General features: G+C 35.4%; 1 protein-coding gene across 6 annotated transcripts in view; it reads left to right on the forward strand.

Annotated features, from left to right (window-relative positions):
* MYOM2 (myomesin 2) overlaps window positions 1-27,269 on the forward strand; it is a 73,390-nt gene that overhangs the window by 20,135 nt on the left and 25,986 nt on the right. For 4 of the 6 annotated variants that reach the window (XM_072926432.1, XM_072926436.1, XM_072926433.1 and 1 more), the window contains exons 8-21: window positions 457-545; window positions 627-677; window positions 956-1,120; window positions 6,064-6,225; window positions 8,170-8,311; window positions 9,921-10,120; window positions 10,816-10,869; window positions 13,471-13,598; window positions 16,543-16,726; window positions 18,708-18,882; window positions 20,212-20,333; window positions 21,115-21,135; window positions 22,457-22,644; window positions 25,134-25,260. In XM_072926432.1, coding sequence (XP_072782533.1) covers window positions 457-545; window positions 627-677; window positions 956-1,120; window positions 6,064-6,225; window positions 8,170-8,311; window positions 9,921-10,120; window positions 10,816-10,869; window positions 13,471-13,598; window positions 16,543-16,726; window positions 18,708-18,882; window positions 20,212-20,333; window positions 21,115-21,135; window positions 22,457-22,644; window positions 25,134-25,260 — 1,808 coding nt within the window. The remainder of the gene's footprint in view (window positions 1-456; window positions 546-626; window positions 678-955; window positions 1,121-6,063; window positions 6,226-8,169; window positions 8,312-9,920; window positions 10,121-10,815; window positions 10,870-13,470; window positions 13,599-16,542; window positions 16,727-18,707; window positions 18,883-20,211; window positions 20,334-21,114; window positions 21,136-22,456; window positions 22,645-25,133; window positions 25,261-27,269) is intronic. The other 2 variants (XM_030267322.4, XM_072926435.1) reach the window with 2 other exon arrangements.

Raw genomic sequence — 27,269 nt, forward strand, 5'->3', positions numbered from 1 at the left:
AAAAAATACCAGTGTCTGCCAGCTGGGAATACCCATAGAAGGCACAATTTTAGCAAGAATGACATGTAATTTTATTCTATGTCTCTCTTTTAAAATATGGCAGAAAAGCAAGATGGATTAAAGAAGGTAACATACAGAAAGGGAATAGCCAGACTGGCATTGTCCAGCTATCTTCTTTTGATCATTCCCTAAAGGTCATTTCCAGTTTGCTCAAGTTAATGAAGCCTGCACACTAAGCTGTGATAAAACTGCCATTAAAAACAGTAGCAACTTTTTGATTATCTTTCATGGATGTCTTGCACTGTGTAGGCAGCAAAGAGCTTTCTACACTTTCCTACTAGTAAAGAGCTTTATTCACTTTCCTTATGGTTGACATAGTTTGGCTTGTAATATCAATCATTAAAAGAATTTTAATTTGCATAAAGAGACATCTGTTTTTCTCCTTCCCCTTTTCAGAGCTGACTTTGATGATTCTGCAACCTATTCAGCAGTTGCAACAAACGTCCACGGTCAGGCATCAACTAATTGTGCTGTGATTGTGCGAAGTAAGGCCTACTTCATATTTAAAATAATAAATAAATATAATAATTCATGTCATTGAATGTTTCTTGTATGTTTATTCATAGGGTTCAGAGAGGATGAAGAGCCTCACCCAGCTGCAATAATGCCCTTCCACTGTAAGCCTTTTTTTTCTATTTGCTTAGATAATTTATCTCCTCTTGTCTGGGCAATGTCTTACAGACAAGAAAACTGGATACAACTTACTTCTTCTGACTTTGATTTCTAAGCACTGAGTTACAGTAGGAGCTGTCCTGATGCTCTTGCTTTCCCAGTTGAATTTCTAGATCAGCATACAATATAACAGAAAATTCCATCACCTGCTCAGATCAGACACTAATCTGTGCCACATACAATTTACTTGTACTCAAGAATGCTTTCATTTTCTCATGCATAGTGCCCCTGTCATATGACATTTGCTTCACCCACATTGATGTCCAGTTTCTGGAGAAGTTTGGAGTCACTTTTGCAACTGAAGGGGAAACACTGACCTTGAAGTGTTCTATGTTGATCACTCCAGAGTTGAAAAGACTACGACCTCGTGCTGAGTGGTATAGAGATGGTAAGTTATCACATTGAATAGAATCTACCAGGAAAATGCTGGAGGAGACATTGAGGATACAGGTCAGGTTTAGAGCATCATATTCTCAGAATTAAATTTGGAATAGAGAAAAAGAAATATCTCTAGTTAGAATTTATAGTCCTGCACTCTCAATTAAGTGACTTGGTCAGCATTTTCTTGAGCACACATTAACAGCAGCAGAAGGTAACTTCATATTGTGATAGTACAATAGTAATAACATTTACTTGGAAGAGATCCAAAGCCAGTTCTTAAGATTTCACAATGACTCATAGTTGAATACTGTGACCACTGAGCTGAAGGGTACTCACAGGGCAGTAAATTAAAGTTTGAAGTACTGAGGTATGGCTCTCTACTTTAATCTTGCTCCAGCATTAATTGTGAATTTTATATTAAAATCACATCAATGTGTAGTTAGGCAATATTTATAGAAGCCAGGCCTGATACATATATGTTTGCTCTGCTGTTTATGTGCCGTGATCATAGGTTTCTTGTCTTGCCTCTTTTGTCTGTGAAAACCTATGTTATGCCAGGTGCAGCAGTTTTACCATGAAGCACTCAGAATAACATCACTAAACTTATCATATACTGGGGTGAATGATACACAAACCTTACATGAGTAGTGTTTTTTACTGCAGCAAAGAAGAGTTTTGAAACATAAAACTAGCTACTTAGAGCTTAGGATAGCAGCCTGTTGTAGATATTTATCCCACCAGTTTTCACCAACCACAATCTGTGTAGGATTCTAAAGTAATTACTCTACTTGAGATTTAAGGAAAGCCTTGGTTACTTTTCAATGGTTGGACCTTTCCCCAAGGGGACCACATTTGAGAATGGTGGACTTCCAAGACTGATGTTAGGACTCATCCCCAAAAAATTGGCAGAAATTTCTATAGTGGACAAAATGTGAAGAATAAACTAAGAAATGACAGTAAGATTGAGAAGGCAGTCAAGAAAATTCAAGATTACAAAAATCAGAAAAATAATTGTTTTGTTACTGCTTGTTATGCCTTTTGTTTCATGTACATCATACTTTTACATAGAGATTCTTCAGGGAACAAACTACTACTTAATTTTTCATTCCTATTTTTCTATCATTGTGGTTACTTCCTTGTGATGAGCTATTAGATATCACCAAAGTAAAAAATATGAGATAATAAAAATGCCTTTTTCTGTTTGATGAATAACCTAAAATCTAAGGCTGATCCTTTAATTCAGATTCTGTTCCCACTGAAGCATACAGGAATTTTGCTATATGCTTTGGGATTTTTAATAACTAAAAATAATCTCTCACTTCACCCTCAGATGAACCATCATCTTCAAGAGTACCTTTACCTTGTCTCTTACTGGGCACAGTTTCTCAAGGTGCCAAATCTCTCAAATTCTAAATTTGAAACCTAATTTTCAAGGAATGCACAGTATTGTTCCACTTTTCATAGGACATGACATTTTCTTGCACTATGAACTAAAGCTTATGACCCTTTCTCTTTGCTCTTTCATAATGACGAGATAATTCCTTCTTGATATATAACAATACTATGCTCTTTTTTTCTCCCCTTATTTAACTTAATAAGTCTTGTGAAAACCTGAGATGAAAACTTGGTCTGTTTTAAAACACTAGACTTTTTCTAGGGAGGCAGATAGGTGTTTATCTCATTATTCTACTTATGTGACGTGAAATAGGATGTTACAAAAAAGCTTAGATTTTTCCTTCATTACAAGTACACGGATCACAATATTTCCAAGGCACACGTACATTAACTGGAAGAACGTTTTCCCAAACACAGCAGGAATTCATGCACTATGAACCCATGTTATGTGCTACAATTCCCTGTGTTGAGTCCCTTGAGAGCTGGAGGCAATGCAAAAATATTAGCAATGAGAAGTTAATAACTTGTCCAACATCATGAGGTAATATTTAATTCTACTCTTGCATTAAGACTGTACTCTTTTGAAAAATGAGTGGGTCTTGGGACTTCGAAGAGACAGGAACAGTTGCTGGTTGTTGTAAAGCTGTTTATTGCATGAATACATCAATCTCAAAGGCATAGAGTTGAGAGTATTAGTCCATGCTAAAAGCTTTCTGGCATAGAGTCCCGATCTTCCAAGCAGAAGCAGCAGAAGCAGCAGAAGCAGCTAGCAGAAGTTATTACCACCTCCTTTGCATCCCAGTACAGGGGGATTTTCTTCATAAATCATCAGCTAAAAACACAATTCTAAGGCCTTCTTCCTACACCTATCTGAGCTTAATTCTAATGCGCAAAAGTAGTGTCAGTTCTTACACAAAATCTATGCATATAGTTCTATCTGTTCACGCAAACGTTCTATCTGTTCTATCTAGAAATGCAAGCAATGTGCTGCTATGTTTTTGTTATGTCTGGAGCTAAGTTAATTTTGTGAAAGGCAACACTACTGAACTTTAAACTAGGCTTTAGGACTTCTTACTAGCTAACACAGTCTCTTAAGGCACTTAAGATATATTTCTGCTTACTTAAAACTAAAACTTATACTCCTACTTCATGGCTGTGTGGCATAATATATTTAAATTTCTCTAAAGGTTCCCATTCAATCCCTGCATTCCTTTCTCTCTCTGAGGGACTCAGAGAGGCTTCTATTTCAGGCACTCCAACAGTACACTTTCTAAAATTTTTCAGTTTGTGTTAATCAAATAAGAGCAACTAAAGCCCTGAGGTAGATATGTGTGATTTACTTCTAATAATTATACACAGGAGAAGTATGTGTTTATCTAGCATAAGTAAACTTCACACTAGTGAGCCTTACTGAGGGTATCTAGTAGACTCCTAGGGGCATATAAGTCAACTCAATTAAATCCTCTGAATTAATTTGGGATTTCACAAACATGAATATGATGTCTATTATTCATGGCCCACTTAGAACAATTTAGGATACTGAAAGAACCATTCAAGATACTGAAAGAACAAAATCCAAATAATGCTTCAGGAATGTATATCTAATGTGGACATGACAAGCTGATAATAGGAATTTTCTGTTATTGATCTCTAATGTAATATAAACACTATAAAGCTTTATGAACCAGCATTCTGCAGCCATTTATACTGTAATCTGGAATAATATAATTGACTTCATAAGGAAAAATCATGGACTGAGGAATCTAGCTAAAATCTCAGCAGAACAAAAAATACATGATGAAAATAAGTTTCAGTATGTAGTAGTTCCCCACTCTTTGTATGAATTTTAATGAGAGTCATGTATTAGGAAAATTATCTTATCTATTATAAACAGCATGTGAAGTTTGAGACATACTGCTTCTGAGGATTAGTCTTCTGCAAGTAAATTCTGGGAAAAATAACAGATCACAACATGTGAATAGACTGTGAATAGTCAGAAATTGTAATTGTGATATTATTATGGCAGCATGTTTAGGAATACTTGTTCTACAAATATGTCCAAACTTCATTCTAATTGTCTTGTTTACAAAGTCATTCATCCAGACCGCATTAAAAAAAAAAAAAAAGCAGTCTTCTGTTAATTTCTGGTGGATCTTTGGCCTTGTAGGGGGAAGAGAAGTTTTTCTGCTCTTACCAAACACAACTGCCTCCTCAATTTCTGCTATCAGGTACACATAAAGAAATGGGTGATTCTGGCCTTAGTAGAATCGCAGACTTGCCTACAATTTCTATATATTCAAACTATGGTGGCTACCAATCCACTGAAACTTTGAGTCTAAATAAGTGACCATCTTTTCAGAGATGCTGGTTACTCAATTTTTTTATGCTTAGGATTTTCCACAGGGCTCATGCATTGTTTAAATTTTCTAGTTGAAGATATTTTCTGATTTAATTTAAAGTACATGTCTCTCCACACAAAGTCTGAGTACCATTGTGGCATGGCAGAAGCGGGATACTCAGGTTTTCTAGGTAAGGATCTCATGACTAAGTATCTGATGGGAAAGAATGTGATTAAATTTGGTTTGTGTTCTTCTCATAAACTACTACATGCTTAGCTGATTAAGCAATTTACTGCTGTAAGATTTAGTAGCGTGTGTCTGCCACATGCTTTATTATTGGAACGTGTGTCATGTTTTCTACCTACTTATGAAACTCAGCTGGTAGGTGAGAACACTGATTCCTTTGCAAATGTTTGAGTGTTGGCTCCAAAATCTATTTAAGCAGTAGAATAATAAACATTCAGAGATATTCAGACCTTTTAAATACAGTTCTGCTGCATTGATTACAATAAATTTGTCTATGATTTGCCTTAGGGTGTTAAAAATCAAAAATAACCCAATCAGTTATTTAAAAGGATGATATGAGAAAGACCCTTGCCTAGCATAAAACATCCTGTTCACTCTTTTGTTCTGATTTCACTGGGCAATCAGATTAATGTGCATTAATCTTGGGTCACCACTTCTCACCTTTGAGAAGTTTAAATTTAATTTAATTCAATGCTCAACAGGCATGCCTTGAAGATTTAAGTTTCATGTATATTTATATCAGTTTTCAGATTAAACTGAAATATATTTTTTTAAATTTGGAAGAAAAAGTTGAATAAACTGACATTTGACCTCAACAGGAAGCAAAATTTATTAAAAATGACATCAGGTCCCACCCTGCATTCATTATAGGGTATAGCAGCTTTTCATGTCAATATTTCTAAATGTGACATTTTTGTCTCTCAGTGTATTAAAAAGAATAGTGATAGGAATTTGTGGCTGATACTGTATTGTGTATTACTAGACCTCATATTCTTTAGAATTCACTGATTGAATAATTTTAGAGAGATGCAACTTACTCTCTGTAGCATTTTTATACCATCCAAAGCACTGTCATTCCAAATAAAACTGGCATAAATATTAGTCTGTGTCCCTGGTTAACAGACAGCTGCACTAGGATGCAGGTTATTCTAGCACCACAGTAACATGTCTGATGGGTCTTTTCTTGCAGATGTGCTGCTAACAGACTCCAAGTGGACAAAGCTGTATTTTGGAGAAGGCCAGGCAGCTCTTTCATTTACTCATCTGAACAAAGATGATGAAGGTTTATACACCCTGCGCATGGTTTCAAGAGGTGGAATCAGTGAATGCAGTGCATACCTGTTTGTAAGAGGTAAACTCTTAATCTGGTTCTTGAGGAGAAATTAAAAAACATTATACAGTTTAGTTTTATGAAAAAATTCCAAGTAATTACTGATGTATGAAAGAAATTTAGCCCTGTGGAATTTCATAATAATTTGATTTGTGTAAAGTAGTCTGTATGAAAAACCAGTCACCTTACATGAATGGGGAGCTTCAAGAGGAAGCTTCTGAGGACATTTTGTTTCTTGGAGAACCAGAGCAACCATGCTTAGGAAGAAACAACTTCTTTCTTTCTTGTTCATCTCCTTTCCTGGTAGGAAATAAACACCTTTGCATACAATCATTTCTCACTTATGTAAAGGTTTTGGCTTTAGAGATTGGACTTTGGGAATGAGGCTTGTTGGGCATTCTTGTATCTTGTGCCTAGTCTTAGGGATACATGCAAGAGAAAGCAAAAGAAATATTCCCACCACTATACCAGTCATAGTCATGTTATTAACCAGAGGAAAGAAACAAAGTAAGAAAGTAACTGACTGAAGAAATACAATTTTCACAAGAGACATAGATAAAAGGAGGCAAATGTATTAAAACAGAATAAAGGTCAGAACTTTTCATCACATTTCAATGCACAGCTCTCAGTGAGGTAAAAATGAACTTCTACATGTACCTGTGAGTAGAAATTAGTATTCAGTTTTATATTTTTTTCACTGAAAGATAAAAATATTTCTGCTTAAGCAGTTCTTTCACTCTATTTAATACATTGGACAACATCCTTGATATGCGCAAACTGGAACAGCCCCACTGAGGCCACTGTAGCTGCATTAATTTTAAACCTTGTTCTTCTTGGAAACATATTGGAACATATGTACCTTGTGGGAGTGTCATCCAGACAGTTTGTGTGGGGTAAAGGGAGTGAATGTCTTTTTCAGAGGTTTGAAATCCAACTTCCTCACAGGACTGGTGCAAAGGCTTCATCAGCTTTGCAGTATGTCTTGAACAAGCCACTCTGGCATCCTGATCTCATTAGAAACAATTTGCTAAAGCTATTTCTATCCACATTACATTCCAAGAAAGACATTATTCGGGTGAAAAACACCCATTCATATACAAAACATTTCTTAGAAGTTTTTGTTGTAGTGATGGGTAAATTTTAGGCATCTCTTTTGTCTATTTTATGCTAAATTTGATGTCTTTGCATGCCCAGGACCCTGGCCTTGTGCTTTGTCCTCTGGAGTCTCTAGTGTTATCTGTTGGCCATTCTATTGCCTTTTTTCATGTAGGCTGTGATCTGATACTGAGCACAAACGACTTCACAACTGATTGGGATTAGACTCTCTACAAGGTGGTTGTTTTTTTTTTTTCTTTTTTTTTGTTTTTTGTTTTTTGTTTTTTTTTTGGTTATAGAAATCTCCCTTTGAAGGGAGAGAGCTTTATTTGTTAAGAGATTTCATTAGGAGTTGTGGGTCCAGATTAGTCAATATCTCTCAAAATGAAGCCACAAAGGGTATCTAAAAGGTGGTATTTAGGACTATAAATAAAACATAGAATTATAAATGTTCCAGTAGTTTGCAAATTTTTCATTTTTTAACAGATTTTTTTTCCTGATCTGCATGGTTTTTGTTGAGTACCTTGGTCTGATTGGTAACACACTGAGTCACAGCTTTCAGTGTGACAGAGAATCAAAACCACATGGGTGGGTTAAGCTTTTAATTCTCACAAAAAATAACACATGTTTGGTTCCTAAAAAGCTTTTCTGTTCTCAAAAATATCCTTGAACAGTTTGTCTGTATAAAAATATAGACATTATGGTCTTGAATCATTATTGCAGTGAATTAGTACATCATGAAATGTAATTTCATGATGTACTAATTCATATAAACAAGTAGCACAATGAACTGAAAGTATTCCCTTTGACTTTTTGATGTATATCAGAGGAGTTGGGGTCAAAACCAATTCATTTTAATTTGTGGTCCAGATGCTGATGCATTGATCGCAGGAGCACCAGGGGCACCAATGGATGTTAAATGCCATGATGCTAACAGAGACTATGTTATTGTTACCTGGAAACCACCGAATACAACCAGTGAGAGCCCTGTTATTGGATATTTTGTTGACAAGTATGTAAACATTAGCATGTATTTAATTTTGTTAATTGCCAGAAATATGTATATACTGAAGAGAAAAAAAATACCATTATATCTTTTCAATGTGGGTGTTCTTTGGATATATTTTTACAGAATGCTTAGCACTGGAACTCAGTCACACATTGTGTTAAATTATGAGATTGTTCCCTGGAAAACTTTTGGCCCAGATGATTTAGTACTTTCACAGGAAAGTCTGGGCACAGTCTGGGAATTAGCAGGGGCTGGAGGCCATTCCAAGTAATATTTGCAGGCAGACACATTTTATCATACACTTAAAATGTTCAATAGTATGGATGTGGGCACATCAGAAAATGAGCCCTGACAGTATTTAATTTATAAAGGCTAGAATCCATGGGCATCTTGAATTAGATTTAGTCTCTTTAATCTCTCTGCTGCAAAAGCTGAAATGTAGGAGTTATTACATTATCTTTTTATTTCTTTCTTGAATGTAGTACAACAGGAGCTCAAGGCCTGGACTCCTGGGAGCTGGCAGTTTACATCAGACTGGCAGGCCTCTGTCCTTCAGTGAGCTTTGCACTTTGCTGGGGTTCAGATCAGTGCAGACAGCTGACAAGCAGAGGATCCAAGCACTGTTTTGTATGTTTTGCTCTCCCACTGAAGTGAATGCTTGCTCCTTGTAGCCGGAGCAGATCATCTTATCCTTAGTATCTGAAACTGTCAGTCAGCAAAGCCTTACTGAAATGATTTCATAATGTATTCTGCTCTGCACTTAAAAGCAACATTTGCAGCTCACTGCTATTTGCTACCCTGTGATTTGGTCTAATTCAAAGATAACTGTCTGGGAAAAACTAAAAAAATAGAAGTTTATGAATGGTAGTCAGTGTGAGGAAATTAACTTGAGACCTGGGGACTGCCATCTATATCCAATTTATGCAGTACATAGATTATAGTAGTATTTCACCTATATTGTGTATAATCTAGTCAAATATGCTGTTTGACACATTGCTTGTATCACTGCAATGCCAAGGAGCCTTTGATCATGACACAACTTTTTTCTGGTACAGTCAGGGCAAAAGAGAGTCTTCCACACAAAAGTTTATAGTAGTAAGACACAAAATATATATGTACACAAAAAGCAGTCAGTATGAGGACATCACTCTGCTTCTTGATGACTCCTATACTCTGTGGCCCAGTCATTCTGGAAGGGAAAGTCACAAAGAACTTTACTTGAAAATATGACAAAGAAGAGATGAAAATGATTAGGTAAATCTTGCAAATTCATCATGTTCTGTGGAGATGAATATTAAAAATGAAAGTGAATAATTTATTCTTTACATGGCAAGGAAGAGAACCAAACAGAAGAGAAGCAGATAGATTTGAAAAGGCAAAAAACCATGGAAGACAAATGACCTTTGCATTATGAAAAAAACATGAATGGAGTGGGAATTGGATCTCTGACCAGAGAACAGTGTATAAAGTGTGTGACTTTCATTAATGAGATGTATGGTTTAGCTCCTCAGCCTAGCGAAGGTGACTTCTGTGGTTCTGACCTGGTGTGGATAGCATGGGGCATATTTACTGTGAGATGATGCTGACAAATGCTGTCTTCTGTTATTCCAAGATGTGAAGTAGGTCTGGAAAACTGGGTCCAGTGCAATGATGCTCCTGTAAAAGTCTGCAAGTATCCTGTGACTGGTCTTCAAGAGGGGCGGTCTTACATATTCCGTGTGAGAGCAGTGAACAGTGCCGGCATTAGCCGGCCTTCTCGAGCCTCGGAACCAGTTGCAGCACTTGACCCCGCTGACCTGGAGAGAACGCAAAGTAGGTTATTCAAGGCTTCTTTAAAAAAATTATTTGATTTAAGATTCTGTTTTCCCAGTTAACTTAAGGAGAAGAGTTTATTTCTTCCTTTGATTGAATATCTCACTACAGACTGCAAAGTAGTGTTTTGAGAGCTTCTCCATGAATAGAGTAAGTCAGCTTGCTCTGGGGAGTAGTTTGTTGATTTAGCCTTGTCCTAAACCCCTGTGCAGATTCCATATATCATGTACTTGCACACCTTCTGTTTCATGTCTTCCTTTTGGTCAAAGGGGAATTAAAGTAATTATGAATACCTTAAAGCACTGCCCCAATGTTGCCTGTGAAATCTTAGCTGAACATGCAATTTTTTTTACATATATGTGTGTATGGTTTGTGATTAATTCTTATAACAAAAGTACAGTTCATGATACAATTGAATACTAATCTCCCTCAAAATCAAATCCATCTACTGAAAGTATGACTCTTGCTTTTTAGCACATCTTTGAATAGCACTGTCTTATCATGTCCTGTTTTCCTACAAAAGTACTAAAAACCAGTATAAGACTTCAAGTTGACTCTGTCTGGGGAAAGATTTAAAAGCAACATTATAGAAGCAGAGGTATACAGGCTTTTGAACACGTGACATGCAATAATTTGCAAGATTTGTAAATATATTGAACTAGTTTGATAAACTAATTGAATATTTTGATTAACAGCTGTTCATGTGGATGAAGGGCGAAAGATTGTGATCAGTAAAGATGACCTTGAAGGTATGTAGCATTTCTGCAATTTCAGTCCATCTGCTTATACTCCAGGAATTTTGCATCATAATTAGAAACATAATTTGAAAAGAAATCCATTAGGAAATAAATACCTCACATACTTGTGAGGTTGAGAACACAAGTGAACAGTGAGGTCTAAAGGATGGGGATCATCGCACTCTCAACAGCAAACCTCTTATATGTTGACAACATTTTCACACCCTTTTGCTTTTACTAGTGCTAAGCTGACTGAAATGGCTGAACATTTAATTGTCCATTTGATTGCCCATATTTCCCCACTTTCTAGCTTTCTGGAAGCTAAGTATAGTTTTTTTTAGACTGATTTTGACTATCTGAGCAAGTCATTGCCATTCTCATAAAAACTTACACAATCTATCTCAATTCTTTAATATGTCTACCTGAATTTAGGAGGACATATTGAGGTTGAATTGACCTGAATCAAGGTTATTCTTAAGGTTAAGGTTATAGACTAAATAATGTTTTTCCTCAGGAGACTTGGAGAGATCCCTGACAACTTTTGAGATAAAGTTTGAATTTTTTCTGGTTTTGGTTGTTTCTCCAAGGAATTATTTGGTTTTTATACTTGAATAATGACCTTCTTTACACTTAAACTGTTAAAATTATTAATTATAATGGCTAAAAATTAAAAAAAAAAAAAGTCTGCCTGCTCTCTTTCACAAAGGTTGTAAAGTTGCAACTCTAAAAATAACACAGTAAAAGAAAAATCACCTGAGAAAAAAAAAAGTAGTTTGAAGGAGAATCAGACATTAAATGGCTTTCCCAGTACATGGACTGGACAGAGGAAGTTTCTCCATTTTTGTAATAGTAACCTAAATAAATTGATTTGGGTATTACAGGATCAGAGGCACATCACAATATCAGATTGTAATTGTCTGTTTGGATTCATATATCATTCTGCTCTCAGGATTGCCTTAAAATGATCAGGTCCAGTAAATGGCCACTCTGGAATAGTCATAAATAATGATATTTGGATTTCTGTCACATGAATGTGCATATTTAATAGAGGATGAATATTCAAATATCCCTCTTTATGTAGATCACTACTTTCATTTTCGAGATTGAAGTCTATTTCTGAAAGAACAATCTCACAGATCACAAATGGTTTTCCTTTTTAGTGCAGGCTGATGAGCCATTCTGGCAACGATTCTGTACCACCAGGTTATATCATTACAAAATATGGGAGCTTTTGTTTTTTCAAGAATGAAAGAAAACATGTTGAGATTTTGTTACCTGAAATCACTTGGAAGCCTTTTTACTTAATGCTGTGAAGGATTATTGTAATTTTCTTGATTATATGTCATCAATTTCCTCTTAAACTCAGCTGATTCATGTGCCTTTCTGAAGGAAAAAAATACATTCGCAGGAAATCAAATATAGAAAGCATTGTGAGAAATCAATTTTCATTGGATATGTCAGTTTGCTTTAAAAAAAGTTTGGTTTTGATTTGGCAAGTATAAATGATGAAATAATATCACTGTATATTTTGAGTCTGGTTCATTCAACAGATATATATAATCATTTAAAATATCACTGCCATGATTTAGAGATTATTACTGAAATATTTTTCTCTTTTTTAAAGACAAATATTTAGAGGATATATGCTCTTTTCTTAGCCTGAGAAGTGGAAAAATTTACCTTCAAAGAGCAAAGATTTTTTTTATCACAAACCATAAAGATAACATTTTTGGGTGTCTGCTGAGTTGCAATTTCTGACCTACTACCAAGTCAAAGCTTCTTCAGGGCTGTGTAGCTGTGCCTGTATAGAGGTCCATCATATGTCCATCACAGGTCACTCTCCCATTTAATGCTGTTTTACCCCATTGTAATTCCTTGGATAGCAGAACCAAATTTTTCTCAAGTTGCAGTCAGTGAGCATGGCTGTGAAAGGCTGAGCTGAAGTCTTCCTACCCGGCCCAGGGTAGGCAGGTTGTCTCTAACAGTGCTGGTAACTCTGCAAAGAGTGGGGAGAGTGATTTGATCAGGCCACACTACGTGGTGGAGCCATCAGAGGGTTGGTGACATATTTTTGTGTCTCCGATTCCTAGATTTTAGAAGTGCTTCAGACTATACAGCTGATAATACCATCATGTTATAGGGTATATGGCTAATATGTTCTGTTCCTTTACCCAGTTTCCTCTTTGTTTTAAAGCTTCTTTTCTGATTGTACTTCCCTTCTAGCTATTTTTTAAAGTTCTAATTTCTCATAATAACTCTTTAAACTTCTGTCTTTGATCAAAAAATGTTTGCATATAGTGAGTAGACTTTTTACTAGCAGATTGGAGTAATTCAAACGTGATCAAAGAAAAAAGTATGACAAATGCAAAGTTTCAGGGAGCACATTTAACCTTTACTGAAAGAGTAAGTAACTAGCTATTAATACTGAAGTTTTGTTTATCAAAATTTAATTGAAGTGATCAGGTGAACTGTACAGATGATATCACAGCCCCTAATAGCTGAGCATTGCAGTGCAGGGTGGGAAAGTTGAATCAGAAAGATGAGCTGTAGCATGAATGCTGACCCAGGAGTTAATTTGCTGTTTAACACTTGCTACATTTATTAATCTTACAGGGGATATTCAGATTCCAAGCCCTCCCACCAATGTACATGCTTCAGAAATCAGCAAAACTTATGTTGTACTCAGCTGGGATCCACCTGTTCCCCGTGGCAGGGAGCCACTGACATATTTCATTGAGAAGGTATTTCACTGTGTAGTGGTGTTCTTTTGAAAGGTGCTTCATTGCTGTGTGCAGTTACACTCAAGCCATTTTCAGAACTGCAGAATGAGCAATAAAACTAACACTTTCCGTGGCATTCCAGGATTTGGAAGTGGGATATTAGAGAAACATGGATAATCAAACTTACTTTAAGTTTTAATGAGCATTGAAATTCAAGGCCCAGAGAAAAGGATTCCCCTATGCTATTTGCTTACTGCTGTCTAAATGGGAACATTTAGCAGGAAAAAAAAAAAAAAAAAAAAAAAAAAAAAGAAGAAAAAGATAAGAAACATCTATAGTTTTCACAGTCCTACAGGCATGATTGTAAGTTTTCAGTCTCTTTATAAAAAAGGGAAGTTTCTGTTAGTTCTGTTACTGTTTATAAAGGAATAAACAGTAACTCATAATTTGATCCTCACTTTTTGCAGCATCTACTGTACACTGACATTTCCAATTTATCCCCTGTAAGGTCAGCAAAGAGGCAGATGCCTGTCTCAGGTTCACTGGTCCTGGTACTCTTCATGGCTGCCTTCCTCTTCTCTTTGCATTGAAAGGAGACTTCAGTGCTCACAGTAGGAGAGGTTTGTTCTTCATCCACATAAGTAAATAAAATTTAGATAAATCTGTCCCTGCCCCGTGTTTCCAAATTATATTGGATTAGAGCAACTTGTTACAAAGTTTTCCTAGTAGGTAAAATGGGCCTCATACCTGACCTCTAAAACACAGGTCAAGCTATACTTAGTTTTTATGAATTATGCCTCTAGCACATGCACCCTCTTACCAATGCACAAATACTAAACCTCTTCATAAAACTGCCACACGTTCAATTTGCACCATGAATATTGTAGCAGCCTTTTCTCAGGCCCTTACTATGCAAGATTTTTCCTTCACACATCTAAAACTCTGCACTTTCTGCCACAGTTCATTCCCCAGCTGTCCTGTTCATGTCACCCCTCTTTTTGCAGACCCCAGCTTGTCTTTTCCCTCTCAGACACACAAAAACCCCCTCCACTTCAAAAGAATTCCATAGGCCATTTCTACACGCTTCATCATCCAATACTTGCTGGATGTTGAAGAAATCGATGTAAAGTGAACACCACTCACTGGTTAAATTTTCCAGCAAGCATGACCATTTCTCCCACTCTGCCTTATGGATTCAAAAGAAGTAATAAAAATTTTCATTCAAATAAATATCTAGTTTTTATTTCTATGCAATAAGATATAATGTCTTTCTTGCATATATTCCCACTTACATATGTCTTTGTTTATCTATAAATTTCAAGAATATAGATGTAAGGATTTTGAACCAGTTCGTGTCATAGAAGCACATTATTAGTTCCAGAATATGCAGAAATAGCCCAGATAAAAAGCTCAGAAGTAGATTTCCATTGAGTAGACACCTACACTTGTTTAGCTGAATTTCATTCTAAGAATGAATTGGAAAATATACATCATCTGCTTGTTTTATACAAATAAATTTTTATAGCTCCAGAAACAGTACAAGCAGTGACAACGATGAAAAAAAGTCTCAATTAAACACCAGACTTACTGAAGGAAAGTAAGAATGAAGACTAAAATTAGACAAAAGAGGTTCATTGCACTAATTAATACCTGAATTTAAAATCTTTTTGCATAAATAACTGATGTATAGGAACATCTTAGTCAGTTCATAGGTGAATGTTTGCTTTTTGCTTTCCACTGTCATCTGTTAATTTACAACAGTTTCTAATTATTTTATTTCAAATAAAGAAGATTCAATCCTGAAGAATAAAAATGCATTTGTAAAGCCTTCAAGAGACACAATATGGAAATGAGTTTTCTATGTTCTCTTGAAATACTTTTTTAACAGATAAATCAAGTCAAACTGCAGAACAAAATGTGATGCTGATTCTTTGTGAAAAGAATAAATTAATGATTTTCATGGTATGAAGCAAAATCTATGGCAAAATAATATTTATTTCATATTTTACAGCTTTTAATTATGAAAATTATATTTTTTTTTTTCTGCTGAGAACACTAGGTGGGTTCAGTACCTATGAGAAAGATTTTGCTATATGGACTCCAACTGTTTACATTATTATTATTTGTCTACTGTAGGTGTCATTATATACAGGGAAATTTCCAAGCACCCATGAAACACTGTTCCTCCTCTAAGAGATTCACAGTCTATAAGATTTTGTTCCTGGAATTTCTGTTCCAAAATTTTATAAATATATAACCTATATGCACCTCTCTGTGTACCAAGGAAATTTTCTTCAAGCTGTTTATTAGGCACATATGTTTTTAAAAATTTTGAAATTTCTGAAAGTTCCATGACTAATTTTTGGTTAGAATAAACAGTTTATGTGGGAAATCTAATGGACAGCAGATTTCTCTCAGAGTACTGATTTTCTGGCTCTTTTTCATGCGCAGTTGTGGTGATGATAAGCTCAGCTGCTGCATTGAGAATACACAAAAGTAATTACTTCATTTGATGAATGCTTTTAGGAGACATGACCTTACTCAACAGAATAAATAAAGTTGTGAGTAAAGTAATATTTCCCTCCCCACCTTTCTGCAGAATTTGGATTAGGGGTTGTTTGCTTGACTCCAAAACTTTGGGTGCTCATGTGAGTTTTGCAGGACATGAAAGGAATTCCTTGGGGCCAATCACAGTTGACAGTCACAGCCCTAAAAGAAGGCTGGCTGTATGTATAAGTGTGCATGAAGTCGAGACAGGCAAGGAGACAGTGAGCTATTCAGACCTTTTTGTAGAATAATGGAATGCGCCAGCAATGAGAATTTGCATATGTTTAAGTCAGGCATTTGAGAGTGATCCTTATCTCATAGCTCCTAAATAAATTCATGACAGGATGCAATACAGCAATATGTTCACGTTTTGACAGTTCACAGAAATTATTCATGGCTTTTTTGTTGTTTTTTGTAGTCCATGGTTGGCAGTGGAAGCTGGCAAAGAGTCAATGCACAGGTTGCAGTAAAATCTCCTCGCTATGCAGTTTTTGACCTTGCTGAAGGAAAACCATATGTTTTCCGAGTGTTGTCAGCAAATAAAAATGGCATCAGTGATCCATCTGAAATCACAGAACCTATTCAACCACAAGATACTATTGGTAAGGTATTAATTTTAAGACATTAATATTAAAAACCATTGATATTTTACAAACTGGAAATAGACAACTCTCATTAGATTAGTATAACTACAATACTAGTAGTTGACTTTTTTGTGTTCAGTTCTGTGAAGGATTTAAAAAAGACAGAGATGTTGAATTTTAGACACTTTCCTGAATTTTCCTAGTGAACACAAGCCTTGCTACTGAAAACAATATTCAGTATTACTATTTTTAGCTATTCACTCTTCAGTGGTCTATTAATGCGACATCAAAAAATAGGTTGATCACTAAATTAGATAATTATATTTTCTGGCTCAGGTAATTATATAGTACCTAATTCCCTACAGTTTCAGCTAGATAAGGTAGCCTTTCCTTTCTTTCTTAGTATTCTGAGCTGAAAATTACTGCTAGTGCACTATTCGTCTGTCATACAGATGAGTAGACTTCAGGGAAAGATACAACTACATATTCAGTGGTGATTTTCCAAATGAAAATTAAGTGTTTATCTCGGGATCACATTCAAAAACACAAATGAAAATTTAGGGAGCGGCTATTCATCTTGTTTTTGAAATATTTGTTTTGTTTTTACAGTTTTACAGACGTCACACATAATAGCTTGATGTATTGATAACTGTCAATTAGTGCACATCTTACTAGTATGCTTTCTAGCAATATAAAAAATATTTAAAGTATCTGATATGCCATGGTTAAAAAATATAATCCATACTTTCAGCTTGATCTGTAACTACGTGACAAAGAAAAGCATCTTTTGCTTTCATATATTCTTGATTTGATGTCTCATTAATGCACATAAATTATTTAAACCATTCAACATTCCCCAAGGCAGAGAAGAAAAACACTGTATTTATTGCACTTAGTACAGAAAGTAAGTTATCCCTTCAGGGTTAACGCAACACCTTCTGCATAATCATGGCTTTAAATAAAGCACCATTTAAAGAGAAACTTCTGGAATATTTTAAGAACCAGAGTTTGCCACCTGAGCTAAAGTATAGCAGAAACACTTGACTCCTTTTAGTTGCCTGCACTTAGTGTCATTTGATATTCTTAAGGGTGACTGGGACACCTTCATGGGGATGGCAATCCTTACTCAGTGATTATTGGTACCTCATGAGCTGAAACTAAATAATGGTTGGGGTATTCTAGGCCATCCTAAATGACACTGAAAGTGATGCAACTGAGTGGTAAAGAAGTATTCAAGTTTGAGGTTAAAATCTAAATTTGGGTGTTTCCAAACACAGGTCTGTTATCTACATGTGCAGTAGATGCTTCTGCTCTGACTGTGGCAATTGGAGCCTAGAATATAAGTTGGCTGATGTTGTCACCAGTTGCCCCATGTCACCCAGCTGTAGACTGTCTGTTTTGGGGTGAGATGGATAATACTCAGCACCCTACTGAGCTCTGATGGAAGGCTCAGTTTACCTGGCCACAGTGACATCCTTTTCACATGCTTTCAATTTGCTATTTCAGAGGACTGTAGGTGTTATCTCCTGAGTCGTATCTGACAACTCCATGAAGAAGTGACAGATGGTCCAAAATGGCCCTAAATTAATTTATTTGTGTAACTGAGTTAAGCCCTAGCCCACTATAGTGGCAGCTCAAGAATATGTGCTTGTAGACACACACATTTTCATCTCTATATGCTTTTATCCACACTCCTATTTGAAAATATGTGCTCCTATAATTGACTATCATAAAACCTGTATAGAATCATATAGGTAAGGAGCCTCACAGAGCAGTCTGAGAAAAAAAATAGAAAAAAATTGTATACACACATATGTATAGATACCCAGACTTAAAGAAATATATTAAAATACCTATCATATAACAAGATTAACATGGTAGGAGTAGTTATAGCTGTAGTGATTAAATATGATCAAATTATACAGTGTTTCATCTAGTTCAAATTAGTTTTATTTTTATGTCTTTTCTAATATGTATATGTTTTATCTCTTTTTCTCAGTTTTACCATCTGCACCTGGTCAGGTGGTGGCCACAAGGAATACAAAAACATCAGTTGTAGTTCAATGGGATAAACCAAAGCATGAAGAGGATTTATATGGCTACTACATTGAGTATTCTGTGGTGGGATCAAATCGCTGGGAACCCAGTAACCATAAACCTATTAAATATAACAGGTATTGATAGTATTCCTTTATTTTTGGGAAGTTTGAAAACTGCGGGATATTTTTAGGACACTTTATATGCTAAACCATAGGATTATAATTGACAGAGAATGTTGAATGAATGTGAAGAAAAACAGTCTGCAGACTCTCAGAGTCACGATTTCCAAATTGCAGGGCAATTTTCCTCTTTTTTTTTTTTTTTTTTTCTTTTTTTGCATATATTTTTCTATTCCACACTTTGAGTTTTAAAAGCAGATTCTAGAGACATGATTCTGAGTGTCTTGGACATGAGTAAGTGCAAAATATGCCCTTTTAAAATATGAGTTATGTTGTGGGGTAAACAGATCTGATGAGGAAAAGTATGAGAAAGGAGAGGGAATTCTATAGCTTTATCATAGTCCATGAATAACAGAGCAAAAGGTCAGGCCATTTCTGCTATAAATACGGTGGTGAAAGTGCTTTGGCAGCTGACACTATTGTGCAGGAAAGCCAAGTGTCCCATTCCAGAAACATCAGAGCTCCCTGATCTGTTACATTTCTAGATAAAGAACAGTAGACTCTAATTCCCTTGTCACGACATTAGCACTGTTTCAATTTCTGATGATTTCTTACTCCCTCCTGAAGATATCAAACTTCACTATGAGATTCCTCAAGCAATTTCCTCTGTGAAAAATCATATTTATTTTTATTGGAATCAATCACTAAATGCAAAGATTAGATTTTTAGTTTGTATTTTCTATAACAAGCATATCATTTTGTTTAGTGTATTATGTCAGTCATTAACTCATTAACTGAGTGACTTTGTATTCCGATGAGTCCTTTTTTCAAGTAGTCAAGAAATTTGATTAAAAAAAGTAGAGACTAATTCTTGGTCAAAGAGGGTTGAGAAAGCACATTTCATTTCTTCATATGTGAACATATATTACAGTAGGATATCTCTGAGTATTTTATTTAGTGCAGTAATTACCTAAGAAACTCAGATCAAAACTGAAAACTATTTTTGACAATGAATATAAAACTACAGTGAAAAATACATTTTCTTCCCAGAACAGATTAGAATTTAGGAAGATAAAGTTTAGAGGGAATAGATTATATTTTTTCTGACTTCACCTGCTAGATCAATACTAACAATCTAATGAGTACTGCAATTTTTGCTTCAGCGTCCCTTCCAGTTATATTGTACTACATCATACCTTTTACAGTTTTCCTCTTGGAAATATTTTCCTTTGTGAAGCACTCATGAAGTTGAGCTTTTTAATTGACACAACAAATTCATGTTACAGAATAGAATGATTCCCGTAAAATATACACTAATATGTGATGCTATCTTTTTTAACCCAGGTTTGTTGTTCATGGTTTGGAAACTGGAGAGCAATATGTCTTCCGTGTGAAAGCTGTGAATGCTTTAGGATTGAGTGAAAACTCACAGGAGTCGGAGGCTGTAACAGTGCAGGCAGCCCTTAGTAAGTGTGATTCTGTGCAACTCATCTTCTTCTTTCCCAAATGAGTGACATATCTTCAGCAATCATCTCCCTAGGTCTGATTCACTATAATAGCATACCTTGCAGCCGTCATGCACATCTGTTTAATGATGTCTATTCTCTGGCATGTGAATATTCTAGAGAAAATACACTGTTTTATAGAAAAAAGTTATTTATAATGACTATTAGAAATATTGGGTAAGATGCACTTTAATGCCCAGATTGCCTTTTGTTCCTAGGCTGTATCAAAGAAATTTAAATACTGACTAAGTTAGACAACTAGTTTTTGAGTGACTTGGAGTGTTACAAAACATTTCAGCATGGTATCTGTTCCATTTATAAGAGTTTCAGTAAGCTTTATTTCTCCGTAACTGATCCAAACAGAAAATCCCCTTTGTTTGCTCCAGGTTGGAGCACAATCTACCTTCTCTGTTGTCCCACAAACAAAATTCCTGTGTAAGATCAGTCATGCAGCCTTCAGTGGGAGCGGTACAAGTTGACTGAAGTGTTGAATAAGTATTTACAACAAAGAATACGCAGATCTGGGCTGTCATAGTTCACTTTTAGTTAAGGGACAGTGTCAGTTCCATACTGAAAAAATTTAAATAGAACATGTTTTCCCCAGCAGAGTCCCTTCCACCTCTTGGAGAAGACCAGTAGATATATTTGTGAGAAATAATCCTCTAAAAGATTTATAATTCACTAGTCAGTAGACAGTAAATTTGTATGTTACTGACAAAGTTACTCTATTTGACTTTTTTAGGAGGAAGTGTGTCTCATATGGGTAGGTGGTGCATGGACACTTGCACATCTATCACCACAATATTGTAAATGCACTTGCACCTTATTTTCACTGTGTGCTTTGGAGATGAGGGTTGCATGGGGTATTATCACCAAACACAGAGCATGTGGTTCTTACACACACTTATGGGATGTGGACAGCTTTTATCCATTTTTTTAGCCTTTACAGGAATTTAGCAGGACTATTTATAGATGACCTAGCATTAGCGTAGCCAGAATCTTTCTGTAGTGTTACTTTGAGATTATTTACAGGAATTTGCTACAGTCATTCTTATTTACCAAGAAGTGGCAGTATACACAAAGGCCGTATTTTGTGACCTCTGAGTATAGCACCATATCTGAAAAAAAAAAAAAAGTATTAAAGGACAGTTCTGCTGATTACTGTCAGTTTTCATGGTGGTCACTAGTACAGCTACAAGATCAGGGACTGTACTAAGGTCTTTAATAATGTATTATCTTCTGAATGAGATAAGTTACATTCTCTCAAGTTATCCTGGTAATTCAACTGAAAGTATCAGATCAGCTTTGGGACAGGTGTTTAGCTGTACTGATTGAAGCACTCCAGTGCCAAGAAATACATATCTTTGGACAGACTTTCAAGTATGGATGACAAATTCAAAACTGCTTGCTACAAGGCGTGCTTGCCAGTGGGAGGGGATTAAAAAGCTCAGAGAAAGGGTTTTCTTCATCCACAGGTGACAATTCTGCTTCTGCTACAGAAGGGAGTAAACCCATGAAAGGAACCTCATGAAGGACATTACTTCTCTGCCTCAACATAGTCTGAAAGTCTAAATATCTTCCGTTCTTTTCCTAAAAAGCAGTCACAGTCTGAATAAAGCACATAATATCAGGACAGTACAGGAAAACTGTGGTGGCCACAAATCAGTTAGTCATATGACTTAATTTAATAAAAGTTTATAATATTTTTTCTTTTTTTTTAATGGATGATTTTTACTGTATTCCATACGCATTTGAGCAGCTTATTTTTTTTCTTTCTAGGAAGAGGTCTTCTGCCCCATCTTAATCTTTTAGCATAATTTTTGGTTTGAAGATGCTGACATTACTATTTTCCTGCAATCATCTACTCTTCCTTCCTACCTTCTGAGAGGGCAAAATGTTAGACATGTTTATATCTGGTGATAAAATGAATGTTGCTTAGCAACTTTACAACCACTTTGCTCTCACTGAGTAGCTGAGAGCAGTATGCTGCAGAAAACAGAAGCAATATCAAACATTCTAAGCAACTTCTACACTGCAGTGTTTTAGATTATGTCCTAACTCTCAGCTTGCTTATTTCCTTGTAGCTTGTCCTTCATATCCTCATGGTATCACTCTTCTGAACTGTGATGGGCATTCAATGACCCTTGGCTGGAAAGCACCAACGTACAGTGGAGGTTCACCAATCCTTGGTTATTATATGGATAAACGGGAAGCTAACCATCAAAACTGGCATGAAGTCAATTCTTCCCTTATTACCCGGACGATTTATACGGTTAGTATTTTTTCCTCATTATATTTTTGCAGTTGATTTGAATTTTTTCTTTGGACTTTTTAAAATCTGAAAATAGAGAAATTCTTTAAATACTGACTTCAACAAAATTAGACATTTATATTCAGAATGCAGCAATGTTATACCTGGGCTAAAAGATCAGTGCTGCCCCCTACTGTGAAGTTCTAATACGAATGAGACCATTGAGATAAGTAAATTTTGGACGGAAAAGTGTGAAGCACGTTTTTCACAAGGAATAAGAGGAATGAGCTATAAAATGTTTCCCAGGCTATTTTCATTAATGATCACTGTATACATCACCACTATAACAACATACTGAGAAAGGATGTACGCATTTAGCAGGACCGTAACTGCTCTCTGTAGAACTGAGGACTTGCAAATGAAACGGAGAAGGGGTGAGTGAAAATGTGTCTCTGTTCTTACTCTCAAAATCCGCCTTCAGCATAAACATGCTGAAAAAGTTTATTAATGAACTCAGCATTATGCCTCGTCACCACCTTCACAGAGTACAGTTTTGAAATAAATTATTTCTGGTTGCACTTGCAATTTACGAAATGTTTCTTACAGGAATAGGAAAATTTGGATGTGAACTTCCATGAGGAAAAGTTAGGGAGATAAGATATAGCAAGTAATCAATCTATGTGATACTTTTTAAATTAAACAATCAGATTTTACAGACAAATACTTAAAATTTTATTTCTGCAAGTCAGCAAGTTTTCTGTAAACCTTAGGACAGAAGTAAGTCTTGCAGGTATTTGACACTGAAGTAGAAGATAATGATGCAGATGAGCTGAGGAAGAATATTTCATGCACAGAAGGCAGGCAGCAATACTCTGCCTGCATGTGTGCGTGCCTGCAGTCTATGACTGGCATCTCTGGAATAGCAGATGGACCATGGATGGTGAGAAATAAAAAAGGGACAGATAAGATAGGTATGAAAAGGCAATACTAAGCAATGCTTTCCACAAATTTTTATTTTTAATGCATTTGTAAACAAATGAGTAATATAAATTAGGGCTTACCATTGAAAATTTAACTAGGTATTTAAGTGACACTCCTGCCAGTAACTATATTTATGCCTAAAGGTGCATCTTCATACGTTAGTTTGAATGGCTAGAATCTGAAATACTGATGGTAAACAAAACCAAGACAGCTTTTAGTAGCACAGAATATTTTATGACATACTGCCAACAGAGAATGCCCAAGATATTCAGTACAGCACTGGGAAATCACTGAAGGTTTAACCTTCTCTGATAAAATAATTCTATGGAAACCCCAGAAATATTCTTTCCCTTAATAACCTAGGATTTCAAAATCATTTTCACAGGTTGATCTGTTTTTTGTCTTGTGAGTCACACTTTGTAGCTCCTTGTCTTCAGGAAATTATGTCTAAATTATTTTAGTGCCCGACTTTTCTGTTACTTTGTTTGCTTTGGTCTTGAAATTGATGCTACCTGATATGTTTTTTACCATCACATTTTTTTTTATCATTATCAAAATCGCACCAAAATCCTTTTTTATCTCACATTTTCAAAGACAACTATTTATTAATGAAAATCTAAAACTGGTACTTCCACTAGGAGTACCACTCTTAGCTGTCTCTCTTGAGACATATGATTAAATATACCTGTGAAAAAATTATTCAGAGGAATAATGTATAGAAGACTTGATTTTTTGTATTTAAGTGTTCTGAAAGAAGAAGGATGGAAGACGGCTGCTGCCGTGAGGTGCTCTGGGTGTCAAGACATTCATGCTTTCTAGTCCTCTACTTTGATCTCAAAATCTGAGAGGCTGGTGTGGGGATGGGCTCATTAGATAAATCAGAGTTTATTTACCGGGGATGTTTGCAGAGGATTATTATGGGATTCTGCTCATCCCATTACCAGTTACTTTCATACCCATTACTTTCTCACTTTGTAATGGTAGGTAACATTAAGAGAAAGATTCATACATGCCACAAAATACTACTGAGAGGCTCTTGCCTGGAATTATATCAGCATATTGTGGAACTAATTTTTTCTTTTATTTTTCTATGATTTACTTTTCTCCCACGTCAGTCCTTTGTGACCTTTTTAAGCAAAACACAATTTTAACTGTCGCATAAGTGAATGGCTTATGAAAAGCCATTCACAAGCAATGCAAGAAAGTATTTCATTTTAGAACCCTCACACATATGTACCTGCTAGTGATCATTCATTGATTGGGCTCCTTGAACCTTTGCTCTAAACTCTTACAACTTTTCCTGCCAATATATGAGTGCTGTTATTCCTCTGATTATGTGACTGAAATATGGACATATAATATAGAGCTCTGCAGTGTGTTTGGTTTAAGAGTAAAGTATTCAAATTAGACCCTTCAGCACGGAAGTAAGGCCTGATGATCAATTAATGAACGTTTATATCCAAGTATTTATTAAATGAATATAAATAATGGCTTTTGATATATTTAATTGTTTTCTCCAATGAAAAAAGGTAGAGGATTTGATTGAAGATGCCTTCTATGAATTCAAAGTTGCTGCTGCAAATCTGGTTGGAATAGGTCAACCTTCAGATCCCAGTGAGCATTTTAAGTGTAAAGCCTGGACTATGCCAGAACCTGGTAAGTATATCAGTTCTTGATGAATCTCAAAGTCCTTAAAACACAGCCATGGAGTTCCAGCCAAACTCTGCAGGATGTCTTTTACTTAATTTCTTCCATAGTTCCTGTTGAGTTTGCCCTTGCTTCTGAGATCTGTTAAAAGTTACTGCCACACCTCCAATGATGACATCTATTTCCTGGGAAAATAAGTATTTTTCAATGCTGAGTAGAGTAACTATAACTTTACCTTCTGCAAGTCATTTGCCTGCTTACAAATCCCCCTCTTTTTGCCCTCTAAAACAAAAATTGCACTATTAAGTTCCAAGTTAGTTCCTTTAAATGCCAATATTTTTTGCTGAAAAGCTGTTTGTCTTTATGTTTTCTAGCCAAATTTGTCAGAGTTCAAAAATCTTACCATATGGATTTAATGACACAACAAAGCTGTCAATCACAAAACGTTTACTCTCCTGACCTTAACTTTAATAACATTTTCTTATAATCTCATAATATTTAGTGTAAATGCATCATCATTTGAACAATTTTTTTTTCTTAAAGAAATTATCTACAATTTATGCTCACTACAGTTTTTTCAAAACATCATTGAAATTACATAATGAAGAAGTGAAAATTATCCTTCATTTTAAATGACAGATAAAGAAATAAAATGTGTTTTCAGGAAAATGGCGATAATGAAATTTCCATAATTAACAATCTGACCTTTTTAGTGTTTGGCTTATTATGTTCTCATTATTATATGAGTTGAATAGATAGTATTGCTTTCCTCCTGCTTAAAAAAACCCACTACCTGCAAAGAACATTGCCCACCCTGCAAAAAACCTCAAATCTCTGGACCTGTTAAATAATTCACGAGCCTTTTTAAAAATACATTTTTAAACAATGGCTTAGCAATAATGAAAATAAATAGTTGAGATTTAAGACTGGGAGAAAGAGCCTGACCCCTTTCCCAGACTTACTAAAGGTACTGGGGACTAGTGTAATGTGGCTGCCATATACTCCCAAGTGTCAACAAAATATCCTTCCACCTTTTGATATAGAAGGAAGGTTTCCTTAGAAAGGCCAAAACCTTTTGCAGGATTTCCAGCATAAGTGATGGATTCTTTGCCCAGAGTCCATAATTATTTCATCCTCCCACGAAACTTTAGTTTTAGATGTCTCTGTGAGTTTCTCTGTGTTAGCAATAATTGTTAATGGATTATCTTACATTGCTTTAAATAAAAAGAAATTACTGTGTCTCACACTCCTCTGAACAGAACATCCTTCATTACACTTTTCCTTGTACTGTCTAGATTTCTATCGGGTCCATTTCACAGTGTATTTTTAATTACCTGTGGATATATAGACATTCAGACTGGAATTTTTAAAGAGCCCTGAGGGAAGGCTTTAGGTACCTTGAAAATAGCATTCTTTCCATGAGAAATCTAATATTTATCTTTATAAGGTCTGCAACAAGTATTTAATATGTTTCTTTTCTGAAATGTGTTTATCCACTTTGGAGAAAAACTTCTAACTTTTCTCTTTCCTTCAGTGTATTTGCTGAATATCATCCTTTACAAATTTTATATTCACTCATCATTGATTAACGTCATGTAGGCTGGAATGGCAATTACATTTATTTGTAAGGCTTCCCACTCCATTTTTTAATGATTATTTTAAATGATAGGATGTGTTGTAGAGAAAATTAATATCTTGAAAACTGAGGAAATCCTTAAGTCTCAAGTTAATCCTTAGTCTTCAGCTTTCTACATATAAAGCACAAGAAGCAAACAATATAATTTGACTGAATATGAATATTTTGTCATGGATGCTTGACCATGGTAGGAAACTTATATAATTATGCCTTTACATTTATATTTATTTACTAGTGTAAGTATCAAAAGTATAATAAAAATAGCTGCTATAAGTCAGACTGAATGGCACTTCAACAGTTAGTGAAGGAGAAGAAAAGTATAGTAGGAAGAACATAACCTGGTAGTTGCAAACATAAACTCTCACCTATTTGTAGAATATCA

The sequence above is a fragment of the Taeniopygia guttata genome, chromosome 3 (genome assembly GCF_048771995.1).
Source record: "Taeniopygia guttata chromosome 3, bTaeGut7.mat, whole genome shotgun sequence".
Lineage (NCBI taxonomy): Eukaryota > Metazoa > Chordata > Aves > Passeriformes > Estrildidae > Taeniopygia > Taeniopygia guttata.